At 41.7% G+C, this 23,239-nt stretch overlaps 1 protein-coding gene across 6 annotated transcripts; it reads right to left on the reverse strand.

Annotated features, from left to right (window-relative positions):
* Nucleotides 1-968: 968 nt before the first annotated feature.
* kansl3 (KAT8 regulatory NSL complex subunit 3) lies at nucleotides 969-23,020 on the reverse strand. 6 transcript variants are annotated; one of them, XM_023344307.1, is made up of 21 exons: nucleotides 22,837-22,986; nucleotides 21,131-21,403; nucleotides 20,832-21,002; nucleotides 20,636-20,726; nucleotides 20,208-20,393; nucleotides 19,948-20,076; nucleotides 19,475-19,591; nucleotides 19,278-19,376; nucleotides 18,928-18,999; nucleotides 18,747-18,821; nucleotides 18,491-18,648; nucleotides 9,065-9,317; nucleotides 7,983-8,139; nucleotides 7,600-7,677; nucleotides 7,189-7,362; nucleotides 5,537-5,624; nucleotides 5,193-5,320; nucleotides 4,699-4,808; nucleotides 3,630-3,828; nucleotides 2,865-2,983; nucleotides 969-2,081 (listed from the first exon to the last, which is right to left on the reverse strand). In XM_023344307.1, exons 2-21 carry the CDS (start codon nucleotides 21,337-21,339, stop codon nucleotides 2,079-2,081), a joined length of 2,616 nt encoding a protein of 871 aa, XP_023200075.1. In that variant the 5' UTR covers nucleotides 21,340-21,403; nucleotides 22,837-22,986; the 3' UTR covers nucleotides 969-2,078. The 6 variants fall into 6 exon arrangements, with proteins under 6 accessions (XP_023200075.1, XP_023200074.1, XP_023200071.1 ...); XM_023344306.1 differs by having other exon boundaries at nucleotides 970-2,018; XM_023344303.1 differs by lacking the exon at nucleotides 969-2,081 and having other exon boundaries at nucleotides 2,341-2,983; nucleotides 22,966-23,020.
* Nucleotides 23,021-23,239: the final 219 nt, after the last annotated feature.

Here is a 23,239-nt window from a genome sequence, read left to right on the forward strand (position 1 = left end):
TACTATCTGGTTAATTGGTCTGTCGAAATTGCTCTTGATAAGATAAGATAAGATAAGATAAGATAAGATAAGATAAGATAAGATAAGATAAATCTTTATTGTCATTGTCACAAGGACAACGAAATTCAAAGGGTGCCATCAGTCGGTGCACATGCCCAAAAACAAAAAATAACTGTCTCACAATTCACACACAACGCAAGAATCAACAACAACTGGCAACTTGGTTGTCTGTCCTGTGTGTCTTTGTAATGGACTGGCAACCTGTCCATGGTTTGCCCCCAAAAGATAGATGGTGCATATAACGAATGTTTTTGCTTCTTTTTATGGATAGCTAATTGTAATACTTATTACTATTACACTCTTCTTCCTACATAACTTTCCTTCCATTCCATGCTACTTATCAGACAAAATCCCAGCAAAATACATTGAAGCTTGTGGTTGCAACGTGGCAAAAGGTGAAAACACTTTTGCAAGGCACTGCATCTAAATGGATCCTCAAACACATAAAAATTACTTCTGAGAAGTTCATATATCAACATGTTGGATCCCTAAGAAACCACTATCAGTTACTGGAGTTGATAGCAAAAGTAAACAACGTTTTTTTTTTTATGTCTGGCACCAGTTTCCTGTACATTTTAGCAAATTCTGAGGCTTACATAAGAAGGACGAGACATATTCTTATCTCTATCTTATCTGATTGCTGTTGCTGGGTGGAATTGAAGACAGGAAGTCTTCTGCAATGAGTGCGCTGTATTTATACAGTATCTGTAAACACAAAATGGTATCCATCCCTCAAAATGTAACACCAGAGTCTCTTTACTTGTTAAACACACAGGAAAAAGTGTTTAGATTGGTCGAGCAAAGCAAATGTTCTCAGAGGGAAGAAACCAGTTCAGTGCAAACAAGAAGGCCAAATAAAATGTAAGCAGTGAAACAGTACAAACTAAATACACTTAAATGGAACGAAGTTTATTGTGAGAGTTGAACATGTTTAACAACTTTATTTGCGATTCTGAACAAATAATGACATTTGAAATTAGTTTAGCACAAATAAGATATATCAGAGAAATATAACACAGTCAAAAAATGAATTCTGATATGATGTACAGTGGCTTGCCTTAATATTCCTACCCCTATAACTATTCTATTGTCACATTATGACTGCACAGTTGGATGCATTTTACTTTGATTTAATGAGAATTAATGACCAAAACAGCATAAGCCAGCAAAGTGTAAGGAAAATTATATTTTCATAATTTCTTAAATAAAATTGGGAAAATCACATGAATAGACTATTTTAAAGTAGGTGACCCCTGAAGGAAACTGGATGCACCAAATTTTATTCAGCGATAATAGTGTGAAGGAGACTGAATAAAAATTCATGCCACAATTATACATTTATATTTGTAGCAATCTTTCAAAAACTTCACAACTATTCTGGATTGGTTTAACATGTAAAATCTCAATAAGACATATCAACGTTTGTGAATCACATAACCAATGCTAAATAGTTGAAGGGGTATAAATATTTTTGCAAGGCTCCACAGCCAGCGGGAAGAACAATATGCTTTAAGGAATGATGCCGAAATTTAACCAAGTCTATCAAACAAAAATGTTAAAAATTTTCTAACTGTGACATTCAAACCATCTACAACAAGCTGTGAGAGAACAATAATCCAGGGTTCGGCAAATTGAGAAGTGCATAAAACCATTTTAGTTTATTTTTATTTGACAATTGCTTTTGTCAGAGCTAATTTACCACAATGCAGGTAGTTTTGTGGCTTACACTCACAATATAATTTTCTCCAGAGAGGATAACATGTGATCAAGTCGTATATCTTGCTGTCAAAATGCCCTACTTAAAAGTACAATGAGGAGATCTTGCGCTGTAGCTTGAATCCCTCTACAAACACAGCAATCATGACTTCCAAGCTTCTCCTCCCACCTCTACGGGACACCCCTCTGGAGGACAGAAGGCAGCTGTTTATTCTGCACGACGTGGGGTTTTGTGTCCATCACTGCAGGCAGAGAACAGTCGCCGATGCGGCATCATCTTACACAGTGAGCTGAGAGGTTCATTACTGTGAGAAGGGCACAGTGAAACCCAATGACAAAACTATTCTGTTCAATCTGCAGGGAGCAATCAGTTCACTTCCCTATTTTGCCTTTAAGTGCTTGATGTAATTATGTGAGCCGACAGATTCTCACCAAATGTTGGTTAAAAATATTGGTTTCACAATAATAAAAGAAAAAAAAAATGAAACGAAAATTTCATATCAGCCAATTCTTTTTATTTCAAAATAATCAGAAAATAACAGAATCTTTATAAAACTAACATTTGTTGTGATTCCGACACAAACTGAAGCAAATCTACACTAAAAAAACACTAAATTCAGCAGCAGTTTTTAAGTACTTTTTGTGCAGAATATGTTTTTGCTCCTTAAGTTGTAAAAAACAGTTTTCACTCATAGCAAGAGTGATGAGTGGCACTATATTAGCGTTTTTGTGACCGGACATGATTCAAACATCCCGATTTCTGTCTGTTGGAAGCAAGGAAACACTTTTTCTGCCAGTTCACCAGCAGCGTGCAGGAAAAAGTGAGCAAACTCAGCTGCGTGTCAATTTAATGCAATATGTTGCAACAACCCAAGTTAAGATTTTATAGGTAGATGTTTTGTCTTGCCCTGCATTCAGTCACCTGTTTCCAAGAGCAAGTCGTTATTCACCTTAATACACTTTTGCACCCCCATTTTAAGGCAGACGTATGTTCATAAATTAGTTTGTACGTGCTGATGCACAGGGCAAGATAAAGCCAAGCTGTGTTCAGAGGAACTAAAAAGCTTCACCGGGCTCCAGTGACGCACCTTGGGCTCAGCTGATTGAGCTGCCGTCACAGTTTCACCTGCTTGGCTGAAAGCTGCTGCGCTACTCGGCCGTGCTCCACGGAGGGTCACCGTTATAGAAGCCGGGGCTTTCTGCCCTCCTAACAACACACAGATAAAAACCCTGTAACAATAACAACCTAGACATGCTAGTACTCCATAGAGAACAAAATTGTGCTTTTCACCCAATGGTTAGACAGGAAAACCAAAATAAAAGGAAACGATGGACAGATGAGTTTGATTTCAGTCTTTATTGTAACAGGCACAGGAACTGAATAATACCATGTGTTAATGTTATTTAACTCAGGTGATTGAAAATAACAATTCACAGCATGTTACGAGATAATGAGACAAACAAAAGAAACATGCAATGATAATTATAACAAATGACTGACAATGGCAGCAGGCTGGATTGAATGTTTTAATAAATTTAGCAAACGTATCCAACATAATTTTATATTCAATTCTTCAGAATCAAATAATTAAGCAATTTTTCCATAAACATGAGTCCAAATGTTCTACTGATGCAGAGTCAGCTGAACGTGCGACTCTGCAAACTTGCCACCAGTCGGCTCCTTCCGAGTAAACCCGTCTTCACACTCATCCACAGAGCTGTCCTCTATGTCTCTGCAATGCCGTAATCCTCTCTGGCCTAAAAATGTCCTGAACTACCGTTTCCAAAACAAAGAGTGAATGAACCCCCGGGCATTCAACGTGGCCGTCGCGTTTTGGCAGTTCGACACATACCAGCGGTCTGATTGGTGATGTGCGCCAAGCCGGGCAAGCTGCTGGCCAGTTTGGCCAGTCCGCCGTTGGTGAGCAGCTGATGGATGGCGGTGGTTTTTGAGATGCTTCCTGAGGTGACCACGGGTACTGCCCGGAGCAGAGTGCTGCCACCGGTACTGACCGAGCTCAAGATCGCCTCCTGGGATTTTCCACAAACTGCCTGAGAGAAGAAGAAAAAAAAAAAAAACTTGAGAGATTTTCTTTATTTATTCTCATCAATCCAGCTTCATAGAATCAATTTAGTATTAAAATTTCATATCTTATTAGGGGACTGAAAAACAAAAAAATCTCTGAAATAGGACTTGTCTTTTCAGACATTTTGTAAGAGATTAGCTTGATGGAAAGGTTTGAGCCTTCCAGCTTCAAAGACTCATCACCAAAGATGAATTTTAGCTTTTTATGTTTTGGGATCCTTAGATCAGTCATGTTACCTAGACTTTACTCCTTAGATTAAAGGAAATTATTGGTTTCAAATTAACTTGAGAAAACTGTACCATCTGTAAAGCCCGGTAGTGGCTTTACAGCATCATATGCTTTTGTTGCCAGTGCTAACTGTGGATTTCCCAAAGTTGGTGAAGAACTACCTCCAAATTCACCTCAAATCCACAGCTAAACACAATTAGACACTGATCTCAACCCAAACTAAATCTGGTTTTACAATAGATTACGGCTGAAACAATTAATCGTATTAATCATGATAAATCAATTAGTAATAATGGTCGACTAATTTAATAATCGATTAATTGTTAACTGGAGTATACAGACTGAAAAAAGGCCCTTTACTGAGAGAACATATTCATAGAGGTAACTAAGCCCATATTGGGCAAAAGAAAATCCGTATTTTGCATTGAAGGATGTCTCTTGTAGCCCCTAAAAACTGTTTACATGCATCTTTGAAAGCCAGAAATAAATACAACAGTCATGTTAATGAGTGTAAGCAAACTTCTGATAGCAACTGCAGTGGTTTTATTCCAATACTCTTGTTTGTTATCATAATTTGTACAAAGCATAAAGTTCTTTCCTTGTTTACCTGAGTACTGCCTGTGCTTGTTGCTGTGGAGGGAAGGTTAGGAGCTTTGGTAACGATCTCCTGCAGACTGAAACTTAGACCTTGCAGAAGACTGCTGGCGGAAGCCGGTGCTGCAGAGGAAAGCATAAACAGCAAATATGCAAGTTAAATAAATTTTTAAAAAAGTATCCTGAGCAGATATTAAGACCAAATTAATACTTTTATAAACCAAAAGGTTAAACACATGGACACACACACAAGCACAAACGAGGACAATCACGTCCAAAACAGGGGGAAAGGTTTGGATCAGTGACGAGCAGCAATGGCGCAAGAGGTGATCAATGATGATGTTTGCTAAAGTATGTTGCCCTCACACACTGTCCTCATCCAGTGTTCAGAACTCCAATCTGACTCAGGCCAACAGATTACGGTGTGTGTGTTGTAGCTGCCGTGCTGCGTTTTCTTTGCACAGCTGCGTGCAACTGAGCGTGCGAAGCGGGACAAGACAGAGATACCTTGGGCAGTGGCTGGAGCTTGCACCTGGGCTGGTGTGGAGGACACTGACACCATGCAAGGCTGCACGCTGCTGAATGAGCCTGAGCCTGGGGACAGGGCACCAGACACCTCTGAGAGACTACCAGACCTGCAGTGACACACACACCACCAGTCTGCTCAGGAGCTACACCAGCAAAGGCTGCTTGGCCGTCATTCAGCTCTCAAAATTCTGAGTACCACCTCTCATCGATCCCCTCTGCACCAGACACATTGTCGTCCAACAGGGGGAGGCGTGGACGTGGGTGTAGATACGCTTAGGGTTTTAGGAGCTCTACGTTGTGCCTGTGAGAGTGGGCAAGCTTACCGCTGGCCTGTGAGGAGTCCAGAAAGCTCCTTGGCACCCGGCACGGTCTGTCCCACTGCCACAGTTAGAGGCTTGCCAGAGACACCCACTGGGAGAAGAGAAACAGAGCCCAAGATCAGGACAGGCAGCTACAGATAGATTTAGGAAGACAGTAGATTGACTTTCTGTGATTTACATAACACCATCGTGTTGATAAAGCACTCTACTCCGCTTCTGTAATATTGCAATACCAAAGAACAACAACAAAAGAGCTTTGGATCGTGTCATTTTGTCTTGAAATCTGAATGTTAGTCAGTTGCTGAGATTTCTGGTGATTTTATCATTGAATCCCCAAACAACTTCTGAGCCAAGATAAAAAAAAAATAACATCTATAGTTTGGATGTTCTGAAAGAATTATCCAAACTATAGATATCAGGAGAAATATCAGCAAATTAAAGATAAAATCTTGCTTTTTATTTATAGAAAAATAAGCACACAAGCTATCAAAAATAAAGATGATAGAGCACCAGAGCAATATCATCATAATCTGAAATAATGATGGCGAGGGGTGATTAAAAACCTAAATGAAAAAGATTTTATAAAGGGTTTTTCTAATGGCCATATTGATTCGGACCACGTGAAGCTTTTAATGGCACATTTCTCAACTGGTAGCTATGGCTGCTATTACTGCAGGACGTGACGAATCCAGGCTTCAAACTCAGAATAAGAGTTAATGGATCCAAGCATTATCCTAAAGATATTGTCATTTAAATGGCGCAGACGTAAAGATCATGTGAAAAACTGCTCATTTTCAACTTTGTATCTACTTGCATGCTGGACTGGTACCCATCACTAACACGCGTTAATATGTTGTGAGGAAATGAGATGCTCTTCAAAAAGACTGTTGGCTGTACTTTGGAGGTCTTAAAAAACTCAGATAAAATAAACAAAATGTTCCACAACTCCTTTTAAAATACCTAAACTTTTCTTTTCTCCTGGACAAAAACGTGTCGTGTTTCTTTCAAGAATGTCGAATAAAAAACAGAGAAAAAAAATCGGGATCACAGGTTCACTCTGTTCACTGTCAGAAGTCTCACATGGATTCAAAATGTATAAAAAAGGCACATTTTCTCATAATATTGAACTCTATGAAAATCCTGCTATGATAAATAGAATTGCCCCTCATTCTTGCTATTTCACTGTTTTCTCTTTTTTGTCTAAAAACCTGATGGAGCGCTGCCTATTCTGAGTGCACTTGCCATTTTGCTACATAGCACCCAGAATGCACTGCGGTGCAACATCTGTGGTCATTCCCTATTATTATATTTCCAAAAAATAGAAACACTGCAATATATATATTTATTTATTTATAAACACAAAAACTTGCCATTTGAACGTGTCCACAAATTTTATGCCAAATTTCATTTCATTTCAGGGCTTAAAGTGTGAAATAAATAAATATGCAAATTACCCATTTATGAATCAAAGTTGATGATTTCAAACTAAGATATTCCTAAGTGAAGCTAAACACATTCAGGGAGTTTCACATGTCACCCGAGATGAATCATTTTCATTACTAAACACACAAAAGTTGGCACTTTTGCTACAACAGGAAAGCACAAACCAAAACACTACATTATGTGGAAATATAGAAGTTATCCAGATTTTCTACCTTCAGCAGGGCTGATGGCGCCTCCTGCTGACTCGCTTTGGGAAACAATGGTAACTTTAATCTTTGCTCTCTTGGAGGCCTTGCTGGGCGTGGGACTGGGTGTCTGCCTCCTCTTGCCGTGAGGACGTAGTTCATCTCTGTCCAGGCCTTCCAGCTGATCACTGGTCACTGGAACTGCATGGGCAAAGAAGCATCAACACACAATGACAGAAGCACTGAGGCAACCTGGGTTAATAAGGGTTTAATTCCTTTGCCAGGGAAAATAAGATCATTTTTACTATAATACAACATTTCTATATATTTTTGTACTTCTAAACTGGTACTTTATTTGAATTTACATGAAGAACTAAGTGGAAGAGAAAAGACCAGAAGACAGAAAAGAGAAGGAGAGACAGATAGACAGATACTTACCAAAAATACAAGGAGGGGTGCCAGGAGGAAGATTTTTCCTCACAAGCATGTTTTGTTTCATAAAAGCAGCAAACTGAGCTGGAATGAATCGGAAAAAAGCCAGAAAGGAAAGTTGCAGAAGGAGAGGAGACAAGAGGATGAGAGGAAAGCATTTCAGTCACGTTCCATCTGACCCCGTCGGATGTCGTGACACGATAAAACACGCTGCAATCGTTTTCACATCTCGCATACCACGGCGTCTGCTTGTGCAAAGTTCAGCCAAAGTTGAGGCGATTAACTTCCAAAAATATTTAAACAAAGGGAGGGTTGTTTATGCTCAGGTACCAGGAATGTGAAAGCTTACAGAGTGTTTTAAAGCATCCAGAGTTGGGAGATTAACTAACCTTGAGCCTGCTTGTGAGTGAGCACGGTGCCAGAGCGCTGCATGTGCGTCTTGAGGAGCTGCGTGGCTGTGATCAGGCTGGACTTTTGTGCTGGAGACAGACCAGAAGTCTTCGGTTTGGGGCTGGAGGTGGGGCTGCTGCAGACGCTGGACAAATCCTGAGAGAACAGAAGAGATACGCCACAACTCTGAGTCAACTGAAATATCCAGGATTTATTTTATATAGAAGAAAACTGAAGCTAATTATCAATTTTTACACTCTTCTCTTGCAGGAGAATAGGGTCACCAACAACAGTGCTCCCAAGTTTAACTGTAAATTATTTATCTTGGCTTCTGTGTCTGGTGGATCTGTTGCATTCTATTGTTTGAAACAAAAAAAAATAACTTCTTACTTTAAGATACAAAAATAGATGTTCACTTCACTTCATCTGAATAAATCTAAACAGAATATTGGGTAAAATTTTGAAAATTGGCTTTGAAAAGAAAAAAAAAACATTTTAAGAAAAAATCGTTAATGTTTTGGTATAAGGAAACATTTATGTTTAACCAAAACTTATTCACACCACACCTCTAAACATAACTAGCACAGCTCAGTACTACTGAAAAAAGTGAGGAGCAGGAAAATGTCCTCACATTCCACAAATGACCTCTGTTTGTGGTGAAAATGGTGATAATTGTCATGTGTATGTAATTTATACAAAAAACACAGACCAAAACACTAAACCCCCATGCACAGAAATCCTATTTGTAAACTGTAATTGACTGTTTCAATTACAAATGTGGGCAAAACTTTGGCGATATTCCGCTAATTTCAAAAACCCCACAATCTGCAGTTGCTGTGTTTCTATTAAATAAGAGACACAAATCAGTTTTGCAAAATACACAAATTATGAGACGACCAAAAAAAATAATCACCTCATCGTAGCGCAAAAACTTTTTTTTCCAAAAACTTAACTTGTTTATTTTTTCCCAAAATTGTTCAAAATGTTTCCATTAAACAAATTTATTTCTGCAATTCCAGTTTGTGAAATTTTATGATCAATGGAAGCACAGCTACTGTACAAATACAGGATTGTAACAAACCTCTGAACCTGAGGGTGAAATGGGAACTCTAAGAGCCGGAGACGAAGGTCGACCTCTCTCCACGTCAAAGGGAAGCTCCCGTCGAGGCCGCTTCTTCTTCTCCGTGTCTAGGTCTCTCATCTCTCCGGAGCCGTGACTGTGGCCCTCTGCCCGGGCCAGAACCCCTGACAGAAAGTCAGCTATCTCATCCTGAATGCAGCGGTCCACCATCGTCTGCGTCAAACCTTCCGACTTCATCTTAGCCGAATTGATTCTGTGGAGAAATTCATGGATTTTTTTCAAAAACAGAAAGTGATGTCCAAGGTGCAGCCACTTTAACTCCTTACAGTCTCTTTGCCTCACATAAAGTACAAATTTTTTTTTTTTTTAAGAAAAAATACATTTATTTAGTGAAGAAAAGTTTGATAACTTGCATAAATCTGCAATGTGAGGCTTACTTAATCTCTTTTCAGACATCAGCTGTGACTTCTCAGCAAGAGAAAAATAAACCCAAACTATTCTGTCGCCTCTGTTCTCTTTGGCGATTCATCCACAGACCAAACTGAGCCAGCTTTGTGCTGCTTACATGCAAAAATGTTGCCGTCGTAGAGCAACTGAGTCACTGCAACATCAGGAGAAGCCCGTTCCAATAATACACCGAGACAGTGTACAAACCAGCACATTAACGCCCCCAATGAAGCAGCAGCGAAAATCAATGACTGGAACGCTGCTGCTTCAGCTGAGCAAAAATTTGAACTAAGAACTGCTAGTGAGCACCTCGCCTTCACGGACACACAGAGGTTCAAACGGAGCTTCGTTTCACCTTTACAGCGCTACCTGTCCTGATCCCAGATCAGATATTTGGGATTATAAAGCATTCACCCGGATTAATAAAAATGTTTCAGTTTAAAATGAATTGGGCCCAGTTTAAAATCCTATAGAAGTGAAATGATCTCTTCTAATCCCCATTTTTCAATATACGTGTTTATCTTTTAGTAACTGAGAAAACAATACAATCAGTGAGTTAGGCAAAATCTGATGAGTTGTAATGAGTAAACCGCAGATAAAAAGATGATCAGCTAAATGTAAATCAATGCTAAAGCCCCACTCTTCACAAAATAAAGGTCAGAGTAAAATATGTCTCTTAGAAAATTAAATGTGAAACTCTGGGAACTCTAAACTTTCATTTTCTGACTTTTCAAGATTACATAGATTATTAAATATCATGTTGTTCTTGACAGATGGTGATAAAAAACTATGTACTTTCAATAACAACACGATAAATAACAGATAAACAGCAGATAAAATGTAGAACTGCAAAAAATATTGCAACAACAACATCAGTATGTGCAATATTAATATCGCAGCGGTGTGGGCCAATATATTCCAGGTGTGTATGTTGATGCAATATGCAGTTTCACAGCAGTAGATGCCCACATTTAACAAAAATGACAGAAAGTTATTTTTGGCATTAGACAGTTAAAAATAAAAATCTCTTGATGCTGGTATATCTTCACATCAACTGCTGCATGTTTTTTCAAAGAGTCATGCATAGGCCTGTCGCGATAAACCATAAATCAATTAATCGTACGATAAATTGAAACTATTGACGTCATTTTAATTATCGGCATTATCGTCTCTTCCGGCCTTTTCCTCTTTCTGTTAATGACACTGAATGAAAAAAGGCTCAACTCCGGTGCTCTCCACTGACTCCCCCCTTCCTCATTTCCTTAGTGTAAAGTCCAGCACACACTACACGATCTTAGAGCTGTCGGTCGGCCCATTTTCAAAACCTGACAGACCACAAACAGAAATCCTAGGTATAACGGTTCGATCGGGTTCGGTCCTGCCGTGTGGTGTCCAACAATGGGCACAAAATAATGGCTACAAGTCCAGTGAACTAATTTTAAAACCAGGCATTAATCAATGCTTTATTACAATCTACCTGCAATGCATGTTGCTAGTGTCAGTCCTGACCGAATGAAAATCATTAGAACCTATGTACGTCACGTTAACGAAGAACAGCTGAAAAGTTACCGGTTTCGCTCCAACTCCTCCTCTTGTCATTTCTATATTCTTTGCATGTTGAATAAACATTAATGTTGTTTCCACATATCATCTCCAATGTCCGCTGGACTTCGGGTTGCGCCGTGTCAGCTGTTTGGGATTCCCCTCCGTAATTTCCCCTCAGAAAACACAGAGGAGAATCCTCGCTTTCTGATTGGTTACCTGTCACATTCAACAGGCTGCGTTAAAGATCCCAGTGGGGAAAACCCCTGATTTAGATCAGAGCGGCCACGACGATCTACTGTAACACACCACACAATCTTAGAAAGACCAACGTTTTAAGATTGTTGTAAGGGGAAAAATAGGAGCAAAAAATCGTGTAGTGTGAATTATTGCATCAGGTAGTCGATGTGCCCATCTTCTCTATTTAAATCTAATTATTACTGAAGGGCAACATAATATACAGACTTCATAATCTGCACTCTTTTGGTTGAATGCAGTATTTATTTACACTTTGGCTTTATGTTTAGTTTTTATTCAAGTACATTTTTTATTAATGAGACTGAGAATCCATTTTATTTTTGTTTTTGGTTGTTTTGTTTATTTTGTTTACCAGTTACAGTGTTTAGTGTTCTTTTGAAAATAAAGTGTATCTAACTTTGGCAAGAAATCACATGCGTTATTACATCATTTTCAGTGTAAAAAGGTCTTCAAACAATATTATCGTTTATCGCAATAATTTTTGAGACAATTAATCGTTCAGCAAAATTTGCTATCGTGACAGGCCTACTTATCATTAACACTGGATTCATATTGCAGGCTTTTGTATAGTTTTGAGATCATGCCTTTTGTTGACTCACCTTTTGCTATTGATAATAAAATTTCTTCAGTCTTGGTCATATCTGTTGAGATTTTTTGCCATTCACTATGATTCTGGAGATAATGTCTAAGTTGCAAGTATCTGTAAAAATCTGTTTTTTGTGGATTAAATTCCCTTTGGATTTGTTCAAAAGATTTCATTATTGATCCATTAAAAAGCTGTGCTATAAATACCAGTCCCCCTTTTGTCCATCTCTCAAACCCTGTATCCATAGTAGCTGGGGTAAAATCTGGAATCTTCACTATTTTTACAATTTTTGATATAGAGTCAGGGAAATTCAATTTCTTTTTTATTCTTGACCAAATGTTAATCGTTTCCTTAATCCAGTAATTTTGAATTTTGAGATTTCTTTGATGTAAAGGGCAGTGACTCTAGGGACAGATTTGGGCAGGCTCTTTGCTCCATATCTACCCATATTGTCTCTTGATCCTTTGCTAACCATAGAGCTATGGCTCTCAGTTGAGCAGCTAAATAATAATTCTTTAATTCCGGTAAACCTAACCCTCCATTACTCTTTGAGGACTGAAGTATTTTAAATTTGATTCTTGCCTTTTTATTTGCCATACAAACCTTGATATTCTTTTATCCATCTCTTTAAAAAAGGAGTTAGGAATGGAAACTGGGAGTGATTGGAATACAAACAGTAGTCTTGGTAATACATTCATTCTGACTGTTTCTACCCTCCCCCGAGGGTCAGTGGTAGGATCTCCCATCTTTCTAGGTCTTTTATAATTTCCTTCTTCAGTTTCTCATAATTTGCTTTGAATAATTGTGAAGTTCGAGGTGTGATAATTATGCCCAAGTATCTAAATCCTTTATCGGTCCATTTGAACTTTACTTTATCTTTTAGCTGTGCTGGGCATTCCCCTGATACCATCATTGCTACTGATTTACTTTCGTTACTCGCATACCCAGAGATATTCCCATATTCTTTAAGGCTTTCTAGTAGAGCTGGTACTGACCGGAGTGGTTCTGTTAGGAGTACTAATAGATCGTCGGCAAACAGTGATATTTTATGTTCCACCCCTCCCTCGTCTCTTATTCCCTGGATTTGTTTATTCTGTCTTATTGCTTCTGCCATCGGTTCAATATTAACCGCAAATAGTAGAGGGCTTAGACCAGGGGTGGGCACTCCTGGTCCTCGAGGGCCGGTGTCCTGCAACTTTTAGATGCATCTCTACTTCAACACACCTGAGTCAAATAATGAGGTCGTTAACAGGACTCTGGAGAACTTGACTGCATTTAGGAGGAGATTCAGCTGTTGGATTCAGGTGTGTTGGACCAGGGAGACATCTAAGAGTTGCAGGACACCGGCCCTCGAGGACCAGGAGTGCCCACCCCTGGCTTAGACAGTCCCCCTGTCTAACTCCTCTCTTGAGATCAAAAAATTCTGAACAGTACCCATTAATTCGAATTCGGGATTTTGGATTTTTATAGATTACTTTCACCCATTCAACAAATTGCTGTGAAAATCCAAATCTCAATAATGTCTGGTATAAAAAACTCCATTTTACCCTGTCAAAAGCCTTTTGGGCATCTAAACTAATTAAAAGGGAGGATAATGATTTAAATTTTGTATATGACATTACATTTAATATTCTTCTAATATTGTTTGCTCCCTGCCTCCCCAGAATAAATCCCGTTTGGTCTGGTTTAATCAATTTAGCTATATATTTTTGCATTCTTTTTGCCATTATACTTGTTAGTATTTTTAAATCGTTGCATAATAAACTCATGGGTCTGTAGCCTTCACACATAGTTGGGTCTTTACCTTCTTTATAGATTACCGATATAATGGCTTCAGACCGTGATTTAGGGGGATCCCCCTCTGTTAGTGCATAGTTGAATACCTTACATATTGCTGGCGTTAGTTCTTGGCTAAATGTTTTGTAGAATTCCCCTGGCAGTCCATCTGTCCCCGGAGGTTTGTTGTTTTTGAGGTTTTTAATAACATTCATAATTTCCTGTGAAGTTATAGGTCGGGTCATTTCCAGCGACTCTTCTTCTGACAAAGTTGGGAGATTAATCTTTTTGAAAAAAGAGGATGTTACATCTTCCTGAGTGTTTTTGTCCGTATTATCATATAGTTTTTTATAGTATTCTGCGAATGCTTCAGCTATTTCTTTGGGTTGTGTTTTAGTCTGCATTGTTGAGGGGTGTTTTATTTTGGGGACATGTCTATTTATTTGGGCTTTCCTAACTTGAAATGCCGAAAGGCGACTCGCCCTATTGCCCGACTCAGAGGTCAGTCCTGACTCGGAGGCCGGTCCCAACTCGGCCCCAACTCAGAGGCCGGCCCCGAGTCAGAGGCCGGTCCCGACTCAGAGGCCGGTCCCGACTCAGAGGCCGGCCCCGACTCAGAGGCCGGCCCCGACTCAGAGGCCGGTCCCGACTCAGAGGCCGGTCCCGACTCAGAGGCCGGCCCCGAGTCAGAGGCCGGTCCCGAGTCAGGGGCCGGTCCCGAGTCAGAGGCCGGACCCGAGTCAGGGGCCGGACCGGACTCAGAGGCCGGTCCCGAGTCAGAGGCAGGTCCCGAGCCAGGAGCCGGTCCCGAGCTAGGGGCCAGTCCCGACTCAGAGGCCGGCCCCGACTCAGAGGCCGGTCCCGAGTCAGGGGCCGGTCCCGAGTCAGAGGCCGGACCCGAGTCAGGGGCCGGACCGGACTCAGAGGCCGGTCCCGAGTCAGAGGCAGGTCCCGAGCCAGGAGCCGGTCCCGAGCCAGGGGCCAGTCCCGACTCAGAGGCCGGCCCCGACTCAGAGGCCGGACCCGAGTCAGGGGCCGGACCGGACTCAGAGGCCGGTCCCGAGTCAGAGGCCGGTCCCGAGCCAGGAGCCGGTCCCGACTCAGAGGCCGGCCCCCGAGCCAGGGGCCGGTCCCGAGTCAGGGGCCGGACCCGGGTCAGGGGCCGGACCCGAGTCAGGGGCCAGACCGGACTCAGAGGCCGGCCCCAAGTCAGAGGCCAGCCCCGACTCAGAGGCCGGTCCCGAGTCAGGGGCCGGTCCCGAGTCAGAGGCCGGACCCGAGTCAGGGGCCGGACCGGACTCAGAGGCCGGTCCCGAGTCAGAGGCAGGTCCCGAGCCAGGAGCCGGTCCCGAGCTAGGGGCCAGTCCCGACTCAGAGGCCGGCCCCGACTCAGAGGCCGGTCCCGAGTCAGAGGCCGGTCCCGAGTCAGGGGCCGGTCCCGAGTCAGAGGCCGGACCCGAGTCAGAGGCCGGACCCGAGTCAGGGGCCGGACCGGACTCAGAGGCCGGTCCCAAGTCAGAGGCAGGTCCCGAGCCAGGAGCCGGTCCCGAGCCAGGGGCCAGTCCCGACTCAGAGGCCGGCCCCGACTCAGAGGCCAGCCCCGACTCAGAGGCCGGACCCGAGTCAGGGGCCGGACCGGACTCAGAGGCCGGTCCCGAGTCAGAGGCCGGTCCCGAGCCAGGAGCCGGTCCCGACTCAGAGGCCGGCCCCGAGCCAGGGGCCGGTCCCGAGTCAGGGGCCGGACCCGGGTCAGGGGCCGGACCCGAGTCAGGGGCCAGACCGGACTCAGAGGCCGGCCCCAAGTCAGAGGCCAGCCCCGACTCAGAGGCCGGACAGGACTCAGGGGCCGGTCCCGACTCAGAGGCCGGACAGGATTCAGGGGCCGGTCCCGACTCAGAGGCCGGCCCCAAGTCAGAGGCCGGTCCCGAGTCAGAGGCCGGCCCCGACTCAGAGGCCGGTACCAAGTCAGAGGCAGGGCGAGGCTCAACATTTGGTCCATTGTTAAAAACATCTTGACTTTCTTCTAAATCTTCTCCACAGCAGACAGCCTGTTCAATCCACTTCCACATCTTTCTAATATAACTTTTCTTCAAATGAATTTTTCTTGGACGTGCCAGGGTTCTTCTGAAGCATTCAGTGAGTTTATAAATGACCAGCGGGTTTTCACTTTTTATCATTTTAAACAATAACTCTTGAACTACGTCATCATTTCCGCTCAGAAGTTGAAATATGTCCTGGCTGAGTTTTGTCTCCATCTCCTCAAAAAATATAAAATCTATGTCTTTTACTGCTTCCCAAAGTTTTGGACCAAGCTTCTTGTGGACGGGGTCGGTGTCCTTCATTTTATAAGAGCCATAACTGGATCTGTAACTTGATATATAAATCAGTCTCCAAAATATTCTTTCCACCATATTTTTCCTTTGAGCTTCAGTTCCCCGTTTAAATCCCATTTCATTTGCGTCCTTTAAAAACTGTTCGGGATCCATTTCTGCCTGAGTGTAAGACTCACTCAGGCAATTTTCATCACTATACAAATCCTCATTGGGAAACAATGTCCTCCTGATCTTCATTTTTGTAGTCGTAAACATTTTCTTTTTAGGAACCGGATTCTCCAAGTGGTGTTTGAATTTTCTCACGATAAATATATGCCCTTCCGGGTAGTCGAGTAGGGCAATCAAATTAAGTCCTGAAGCATAGTGGAACGCGTCCCTCGCAATACTTTGGAAAATTCTGTCGCTCAGTTCCTCTGCTACATCTGAAAGTACGTCCACGTTTATTTCCCCCGTTTGTCTCAGCAGTAAGGCCAAAAGTTTTTTGTGCTGTTCTAAAAAGATTTCTCTGACGAGATGCATGGTGGGGCCGTCTGCCACTTTCTCTATTATTTTCCAAAGAAGCTCGCTGAGAAATTTCTTCTTCCTATAATCTGGGGTGGTTTGCCCAGGATGAACTCTGTTAGAACACGTCTTTCTGACTTTGCTCCAAAAGGAGACCTTGGGTCTCACATAAACGTCGCTTTCGTTGCTCATCTTTATTCCGTCAGCTAAAGTGTCCAAATGAATTTTGTGTTGACTGACCGGAGACTCAACTGATCAGTTGGTGATGTCATGGACTATGACATCACACATCACAGAGGCATCCTTAGAAGGGCCTTTGATGTCAGATGGAGACTGACATCATTTGAAATAAGGCTGATGACATCATTGTCAGCAGCATGGCAACTGTTGCTGGGGTACTAATAGCTCACAGTGAGCATGCGCTATGAAAATAAATAATCTGTGGGCACTAAATACATTATTCCCACAAGTCTGAACTGGAAGTGACCTGCGCAGCTTCACCAGAACAGGTTGGGCCAGGGAACCATTGGTCCCTCCACTTTACCGCCCTACACATTTTTATTAGTGTGAATGCTGTAGGCATTCATTCACACTATTGAGTTCCACTTTCCTGGTTGCTCTGTAAATTTCGCCACGCTTCTTCTCCTGCATACTTTGTGCTATTTTCACCATTCAACTTTTATACTACTCAGCTTGCTCTCCTAATGCCGGCTGTATCTCTTGACTCCTCCCTTCCTCATTTCCTTAGTGTAAAGCCCAGCGCACACGACACGATCTTAGAGCTGTCGGCCGATTGTCGGCCCATTTTCAAAACCTGACAGACCACACATTAGCCGACAGAAATCCTAGGTATAACGGTTCGATCGGGTTCGGTCCTGCCGTGTGGTGTCCAACAATGGGCACAAAATAATGGCTACAAGTCCAGTGAACTAATTTTAAAACCAGGCCTTAATCAATGCTTTACTACAATCTACCTGCAATGCATGTGGCTCTAGTGTCAGCGTAAAGTCCTGACTGAATGAAAATCATCAGAACCTATTTACCTCACGTTAACGAAGAACAGCTGAAAAGTTACCGGTTTCGCTCCAACTCCTCCTCTTGTCATTTCTATATTCTTTGCATGTTGAATAAACATTAATGTTGTTTCCACATATCATCTCCAATGTCCGCTGGACTTCGGGTTGCGTCCGTAATTTCCCCTCAGAAAACATGGAGGAGAATCCACGCTTTCTGATTGGTTACCTGTCACATTCAACAGGCTGCGTTAAAGATCCCAGTGGGGAAAACCCCTGATTTAGATCAGAGCGGCAACGAGGATCTACGGTAACACACCACACAATCTTAGAAAGACCAACGTTTTAAGATTGTTGTAAGGGGAAAAATAGGAGCAAAAAATCGTGTAGTGTGAACTATTGCATCAGGTAGTCAATGTGCCCATTTAAATCTAATTATTACTGAAGGGCAACATAATATACAGACTTCATAATCTGCCCTCTTTTGGTTGAATGCAGTATTTATTTACACTTTGGCTTTATGTTGTTTAGTTTTTTTTCCAGTACATTTTTTGTTAATGGAGACTGAGAATCCATTTTATTTTTGTTTTTGGTTGTTTTGTTTATTTTGTTTACCAGTTACAGTGTTTAGTGTTCTGTTGAAAATAAAGTGTATCTAACTTTGGCAAGAAATCACATGCGTTATTACGTCATTTTCAGTGTAAAAAGGTCTTCAAACAATATTATCGTTTATTGCAATAATGTTTGAGACAATTAATCGTTCAGCAAAATTTGCTATCGTGACAGGCCTAGTCATGCACTGATACCACAGTCTCCCCGCATTGTGATTCTCTAAGCTCAATATAACAGAGAAAGAATTTTAAGTTAGCTAACGAAGAGGCGTCAAGCTGCCTCTCTAGGTGTAACAGAACCAGTAAGCTTTAAACCGGCTCTTGAACCAGTTTAAACCTTGTGCAGGACGGTGACCAACCTGAGGTTGTCGTCTGCTCCTCCGACCACCACCAAGCTGTTGTCTGCCCTCAGCTTCTCTCTGAACTCCTCCATGCCATCTGTGGTGCACTGCAGCGCATTCTGCCCAACCACAAACAACACGGGGGTCTTCATGTCCAGCAGCGGGTCGTCCACGTCCTGCAGACCAGCAACACACCAGCAGCTCATCACAGACCTGAATTCAAGCTGACGTTCATACTTTTTAACGGTGAGTAGGAGGATAGTTGAGGTCTCACCCCTCTTGGTCCGTTGACTGTTAGGAGCGGAAAGCCGAGACACACGACAGCCGTCAGATACTCCATGAGGGATACCTGGCAGAAAATAGCTTCAAGTTTTTATTTAGAAAAAAAAAACAACAAAAAAACATAAATTTACACATCATGATGCATGATTGTGGTACAATTCTTCAACTCTTACATGACAAGCGATAAGAGCGCCAGCGTTCCAGCCGACCAGGATGATGGGCTTGTGTGGGAAGTGACTGTGAACCTGTCGGACAAAGTTTACGAAATAATATCATTAAAAACATTTTATAGCATATGTGGATCTGCACACGTGGTGAACTGGCAAATCATTCTTGTCCTGGTTTTAGAGCCGTAGATTTTATCGATAAAAACAAGGATTTTGTTAGGCTAGTCATAATATTTACAAACAAAAAGCAATTTCTTAATATGATATTTTGATGGGTACAATTATTTTTAATGTACATCTTAAAAACACCGATAGGAAGCAACCACACAGTGATAAATACATATATAAAGACACACCTCCATGACTTTGGCTCTGACCGTTCCCAGCATGTGCTCCAAACATTGCGTGATTCCAATATTGGCCCCACTGTTCACGTGAGTGTGTACCGGGATGACCTGCAGTAAAAACAGCACTCATTAAAACGTTTATCTGCAAGGAAAACAAAATGACTTCCATTCCAAATGGAAAACTAGAACAGAGAGAGATTTTCAACCTTTCCCAGGCAGGAGAGCTGCGACTGCCAAAACCTCATTCTCCGTGAGGTGGAGAGGGACGGATTTGTTGGGCTAGACGGCGCGATGAGGATCAGAGGAGACCCAGGAAGCTTGCACTGCAACATACAGATGGATGGAGAGTGGATCAAGTCACATCTATCTGAGCAACATGCTGCGTCTCGCAGTATTAGTCAAACATTAGTTTTTTTCATACAAAATTGTAGTAAAACACATTTAAGTTAAAACTATGGCTGTGTGATGTAGGGGAAATATGCAATAACAAATAAATGAGGGTCTGTAGTTGGTTTTATACCAACTACAGACCCAGATAAGTCGCTGCTAGAGGATTTCTGACTCAACAAGCATAGGAAAAACTTTGTTGTAATTTATTCAAGACTTGACCACTACTTACACTGAAGAAAAAAAAACACATCCAATAAATACTTCCTTTCTCATTAGTCATGGATTTTACCGGTTTGTTCTGCGAAAGAACTCCAACAGCAGGATCCCAGGGACGCTTCAGCAGCAGAGACAAAGCCTCCGCACTCGGAGCTCCAGTCTTTGCAGACGGCAGTAGCATTCTGTCGATGAGCGTCGGCAGCTTCGCGTAAACAAAAAAATCAAAATTTAGCTCTCTGATCAAGCAAGTAATGAAATATTACATACACCAGCTCAGATCTTGGTGTATTATATACGCCAAGAGCTGGTGACCAAGGGGTGACTAAATCATACCTTGCTTTTTAAAGTTTGCAGCACATCCAAGTAAGCAGCAAGCATGGGGAGACTCAACGACTCGATCAGCATGGTGTGCAGCCATTGCGTCAGCTTGGTTTCCCAGTTCACGCTGGCGAGCGCGTGTCGCACCTTCCTGGCACACTTGTCTACAGCTATCCTCCGCAGAATGGGCTCGTTAGAAGCCTAAAATATACCAATGAAGAAAAATGTGTCATTACTGATCAAGTGCAGCATTTCAGGGTCTTTGGTCTAAATACCGAATCCAGAAAATCGCAACAACTTTTACTCACACAAAAACTGAAGTTTAAGGCGATTATAATATTCAAGCACAGAAAGAAAAAAAACATTTTGATGCGTTCCACACAAATTAATCGTCTAAAGTTGAAAACTAATACAGAAACAACAGCGAAGAAAAAAAAGATTACATTTTCATTGGCCAGTCGTGCCAGTCTTTCTCCCTGAAGAGCTTTAAGGACTTTATTGAACAACTTGTTCTGGGTCACTGACCAGCCCGTCCTGAAAAAGAACAATGATCTCAAAACACTGACCTGCTGATCGGTGTGTTAGACTTATAAGCTTCAAATATGGCAGTAGAAGTGATCAATAAGCAAGTCTGATTACTTGTTTATATGTTCCTCCCAGTCATCTGGAGGTGGGGGGCCATCGGCGGCTGTTCGAGCAAACAGGACATGCCTCTCACACTCCTTCATCACACTCTGAGCCTTCTGGTTGTCATACAGGGGAACAGGTGTTGGTGTGATCGTTTCCACATCTATTAGGGAATCCGAGTCTCTGTACGGAAGAAAACAACAAAGGAATCGTACGAGGAACTGTTTAGAAATGATCCACCCTTTAGAGTAAACAACAAAGTAGCCACGTGTCTATTTCCTTAGAACGCTTAAAACTTTTTTTATACTCACGATAAAGTCTCAGGTTGACGACGCGGAGTGACAAACAGCGTTCTTGTGGGCCGAGCGCTGCTGGCATCTGGGTGAGCGTTCCATGGTTTGGCGTAGCTGTGGTCCAGAAACACCAGGTCCAGCTCGCGTTCGTAGGCCGACAGCTGGAAAAGCAAGGACGTCCCCATCTTGCGTGCAGATGACTGTAAGTCCTTATCCCCGCGGTGCATCTTCTTCCTGAGCCACGCCTGGCCCAAAACAGACCCCAGCCACTGGTGGGGTGTTTAGATGAATCTGGAAAAGGAGGAACAGGAGAGCATTTAGAGATGCTTGAAGAAATAAGAAAATAACTTTTCTCTTGTTTTACTGCCTACTGAGGAATCAATGTCAAACTTTGTGTTTTGCAAAGTTATGTAGACCACTATTATCCTCGCTGCGATGGCTTCTGAGGGAGAAATCCTCTGTGACTTTTCAGAGACTAGTCAACAATCTTATTCTACCCAACCCAGCACTACTGCTCTTCTCGCCGAAAGACAGATGTTGCACATCCAGCTTCTTGTTTACAAATTTCACTTCTTATGTCGGTGAATTTATCCCAACTGTGTTCAATGTGACGCATTAAGCACACACATTAAGCACATTAATACAAAATAAATGACGTTAAATTGAAACCACAAATAAAAAGTATCTTACAAAAGTAAGAGACCTCATCGTATTGGAGGTGAAACAAAGAAAATAGAGGTGACTATCAAAGCATTAGACAGTACAGATTTAGATCATATTGTGATAATCTGAACGAACTAAATTGGAGATTGTCCCACTAATAGATAACAGAAGGTAAGTTACTATTAGCAACTTTCCAGACACTTTATTGGTAGCTATGTTAAATAACAATATGTAGTGTAAAATTGAAGTTTCTATTCAACAAAACTACATTTGATTTTTCCAAAGCTTGAAAAAAAATGTTAATAGAATAAATATTCAACTCCATAGGTCTAAATGTAAATTGAGAAACGTAAACAAAACAAAACACAAATAAATCCAGATGTTCTGCCTTTAAGATAAAGTCGCTGTTCTAGTTCTGAACCTGTACACCTGATATTGGTGTCATTTTAAACGTAATACATACACACGCACGTCGTATTTATAAAAAGTTATATAATAAAGTTATATGAATATTAGGTTATGACCTTAGATGTGATTTTCTTTACACTACCATGCTGTCAAGCCTACATTTGTATCCACAGCTTCAAAAATTATACATGGAATCTTGTCAACCCAGAAAATGATTTACTATTCATGCTGATGTGTTAATATTCTGGTACACGTAAATCATAAACAAATGCTCAAATTAGAAACATGTTCAGTCACTATGTGTGTCTGAGAATGCTTCGGCCGTCTTAGAAGCAGTAAGCGGAATTAAGATAATTCTTTAAAAAGCCAAAAAGGCTAAAGTAATAAGCCAAAACACAAATTGAAAAAATTGTCATAATAAATACAGCTTCAGTCACTGCACGTAAACGTATTTGCGTTCTTTGTAAGATTAAGTAAATCATGATAACCCCCACCGAGCAGTATCGCACTTTTAGTTTAAGTAGATATTTAAAAATACAAAACATTATTAGCTTGAACAGGCTAAAGAGTGGGTTGGCCTAGCAGAAGGATGTTAGCATAGCAAGCTAAAAGCAAATACGTAAGACGTCGTTACAGCTTCCAGTGAAATATACCTCCTCATCTGATTAGATCATCTTTGTCGGTATGACTTCCGAGCCGAGTAAGTAAAAAAGAGGTTTGTATTAAACAATATGATGAAAATGTTGCAAGCAACATAAAACCACTCTGCGTAAAGCCCTTACTTCCTTTTGTTGTCTGGTTTGTTGCCTTGTCGCGCTACAATTCTCCCCCTTTTCCTCGCATTGATAACAGGCAGGACTGAAGAAGCTGAAATGTACCCATTATGGCAACCCAGTTTGTGGCGCCTCAGAGAGTGACGCAAAACATGGACTGGATCACTGCAGTGGATCATAAAGCTGGAAACTGGTCAAAAATACAAAAAAGTAATACAAATTAAACTGACTGTGTTTCCCCCCCCCATAAATGTGACAAGCATAAAGATTGGTGAGGTTATTT

The sequence above is a fragment of the Xiphophorus maculatus genome, chromosome 12, assembly GCF_002775205.1.
Source record: "Xiphophorus maculatus strain JP 163 A chromosome 12, X_maculatus-5.0-male, whole genome shotgun sequence".
Classification (NCBI taxonomy): domain Eukaryota; kingdom Metazoa; phylum Chordata; class Actinopteri; order Cyprinodontiformes; family Poeciliidae; genus Xiphophorus; species Xiphophorus maculatus.

Coding starts and splice junctions, on each gene's coding strand:
- kansl3 (XM_023344303.1), bottom strand. CDS start 21,339: ATGCACCGCGGGGATAAGGACTTACAGTCATCTGCACGCAAGATGGGG. Junction 5,625..7,188: donor CGCCATCAGCCCTGCTGAAG/GTAGAAAATCTG, acceptor CTCTTCTCCCAG/TGGGTGTCTCTGGCAAGCCT. Junction 5,321..5,536: donor GGACTCCTCACAGGCCAGCG/GTAAGCTTGCCC, acceptor GTGTCACTGCAG/GTCTGGTAGTCTCTCAGAGG.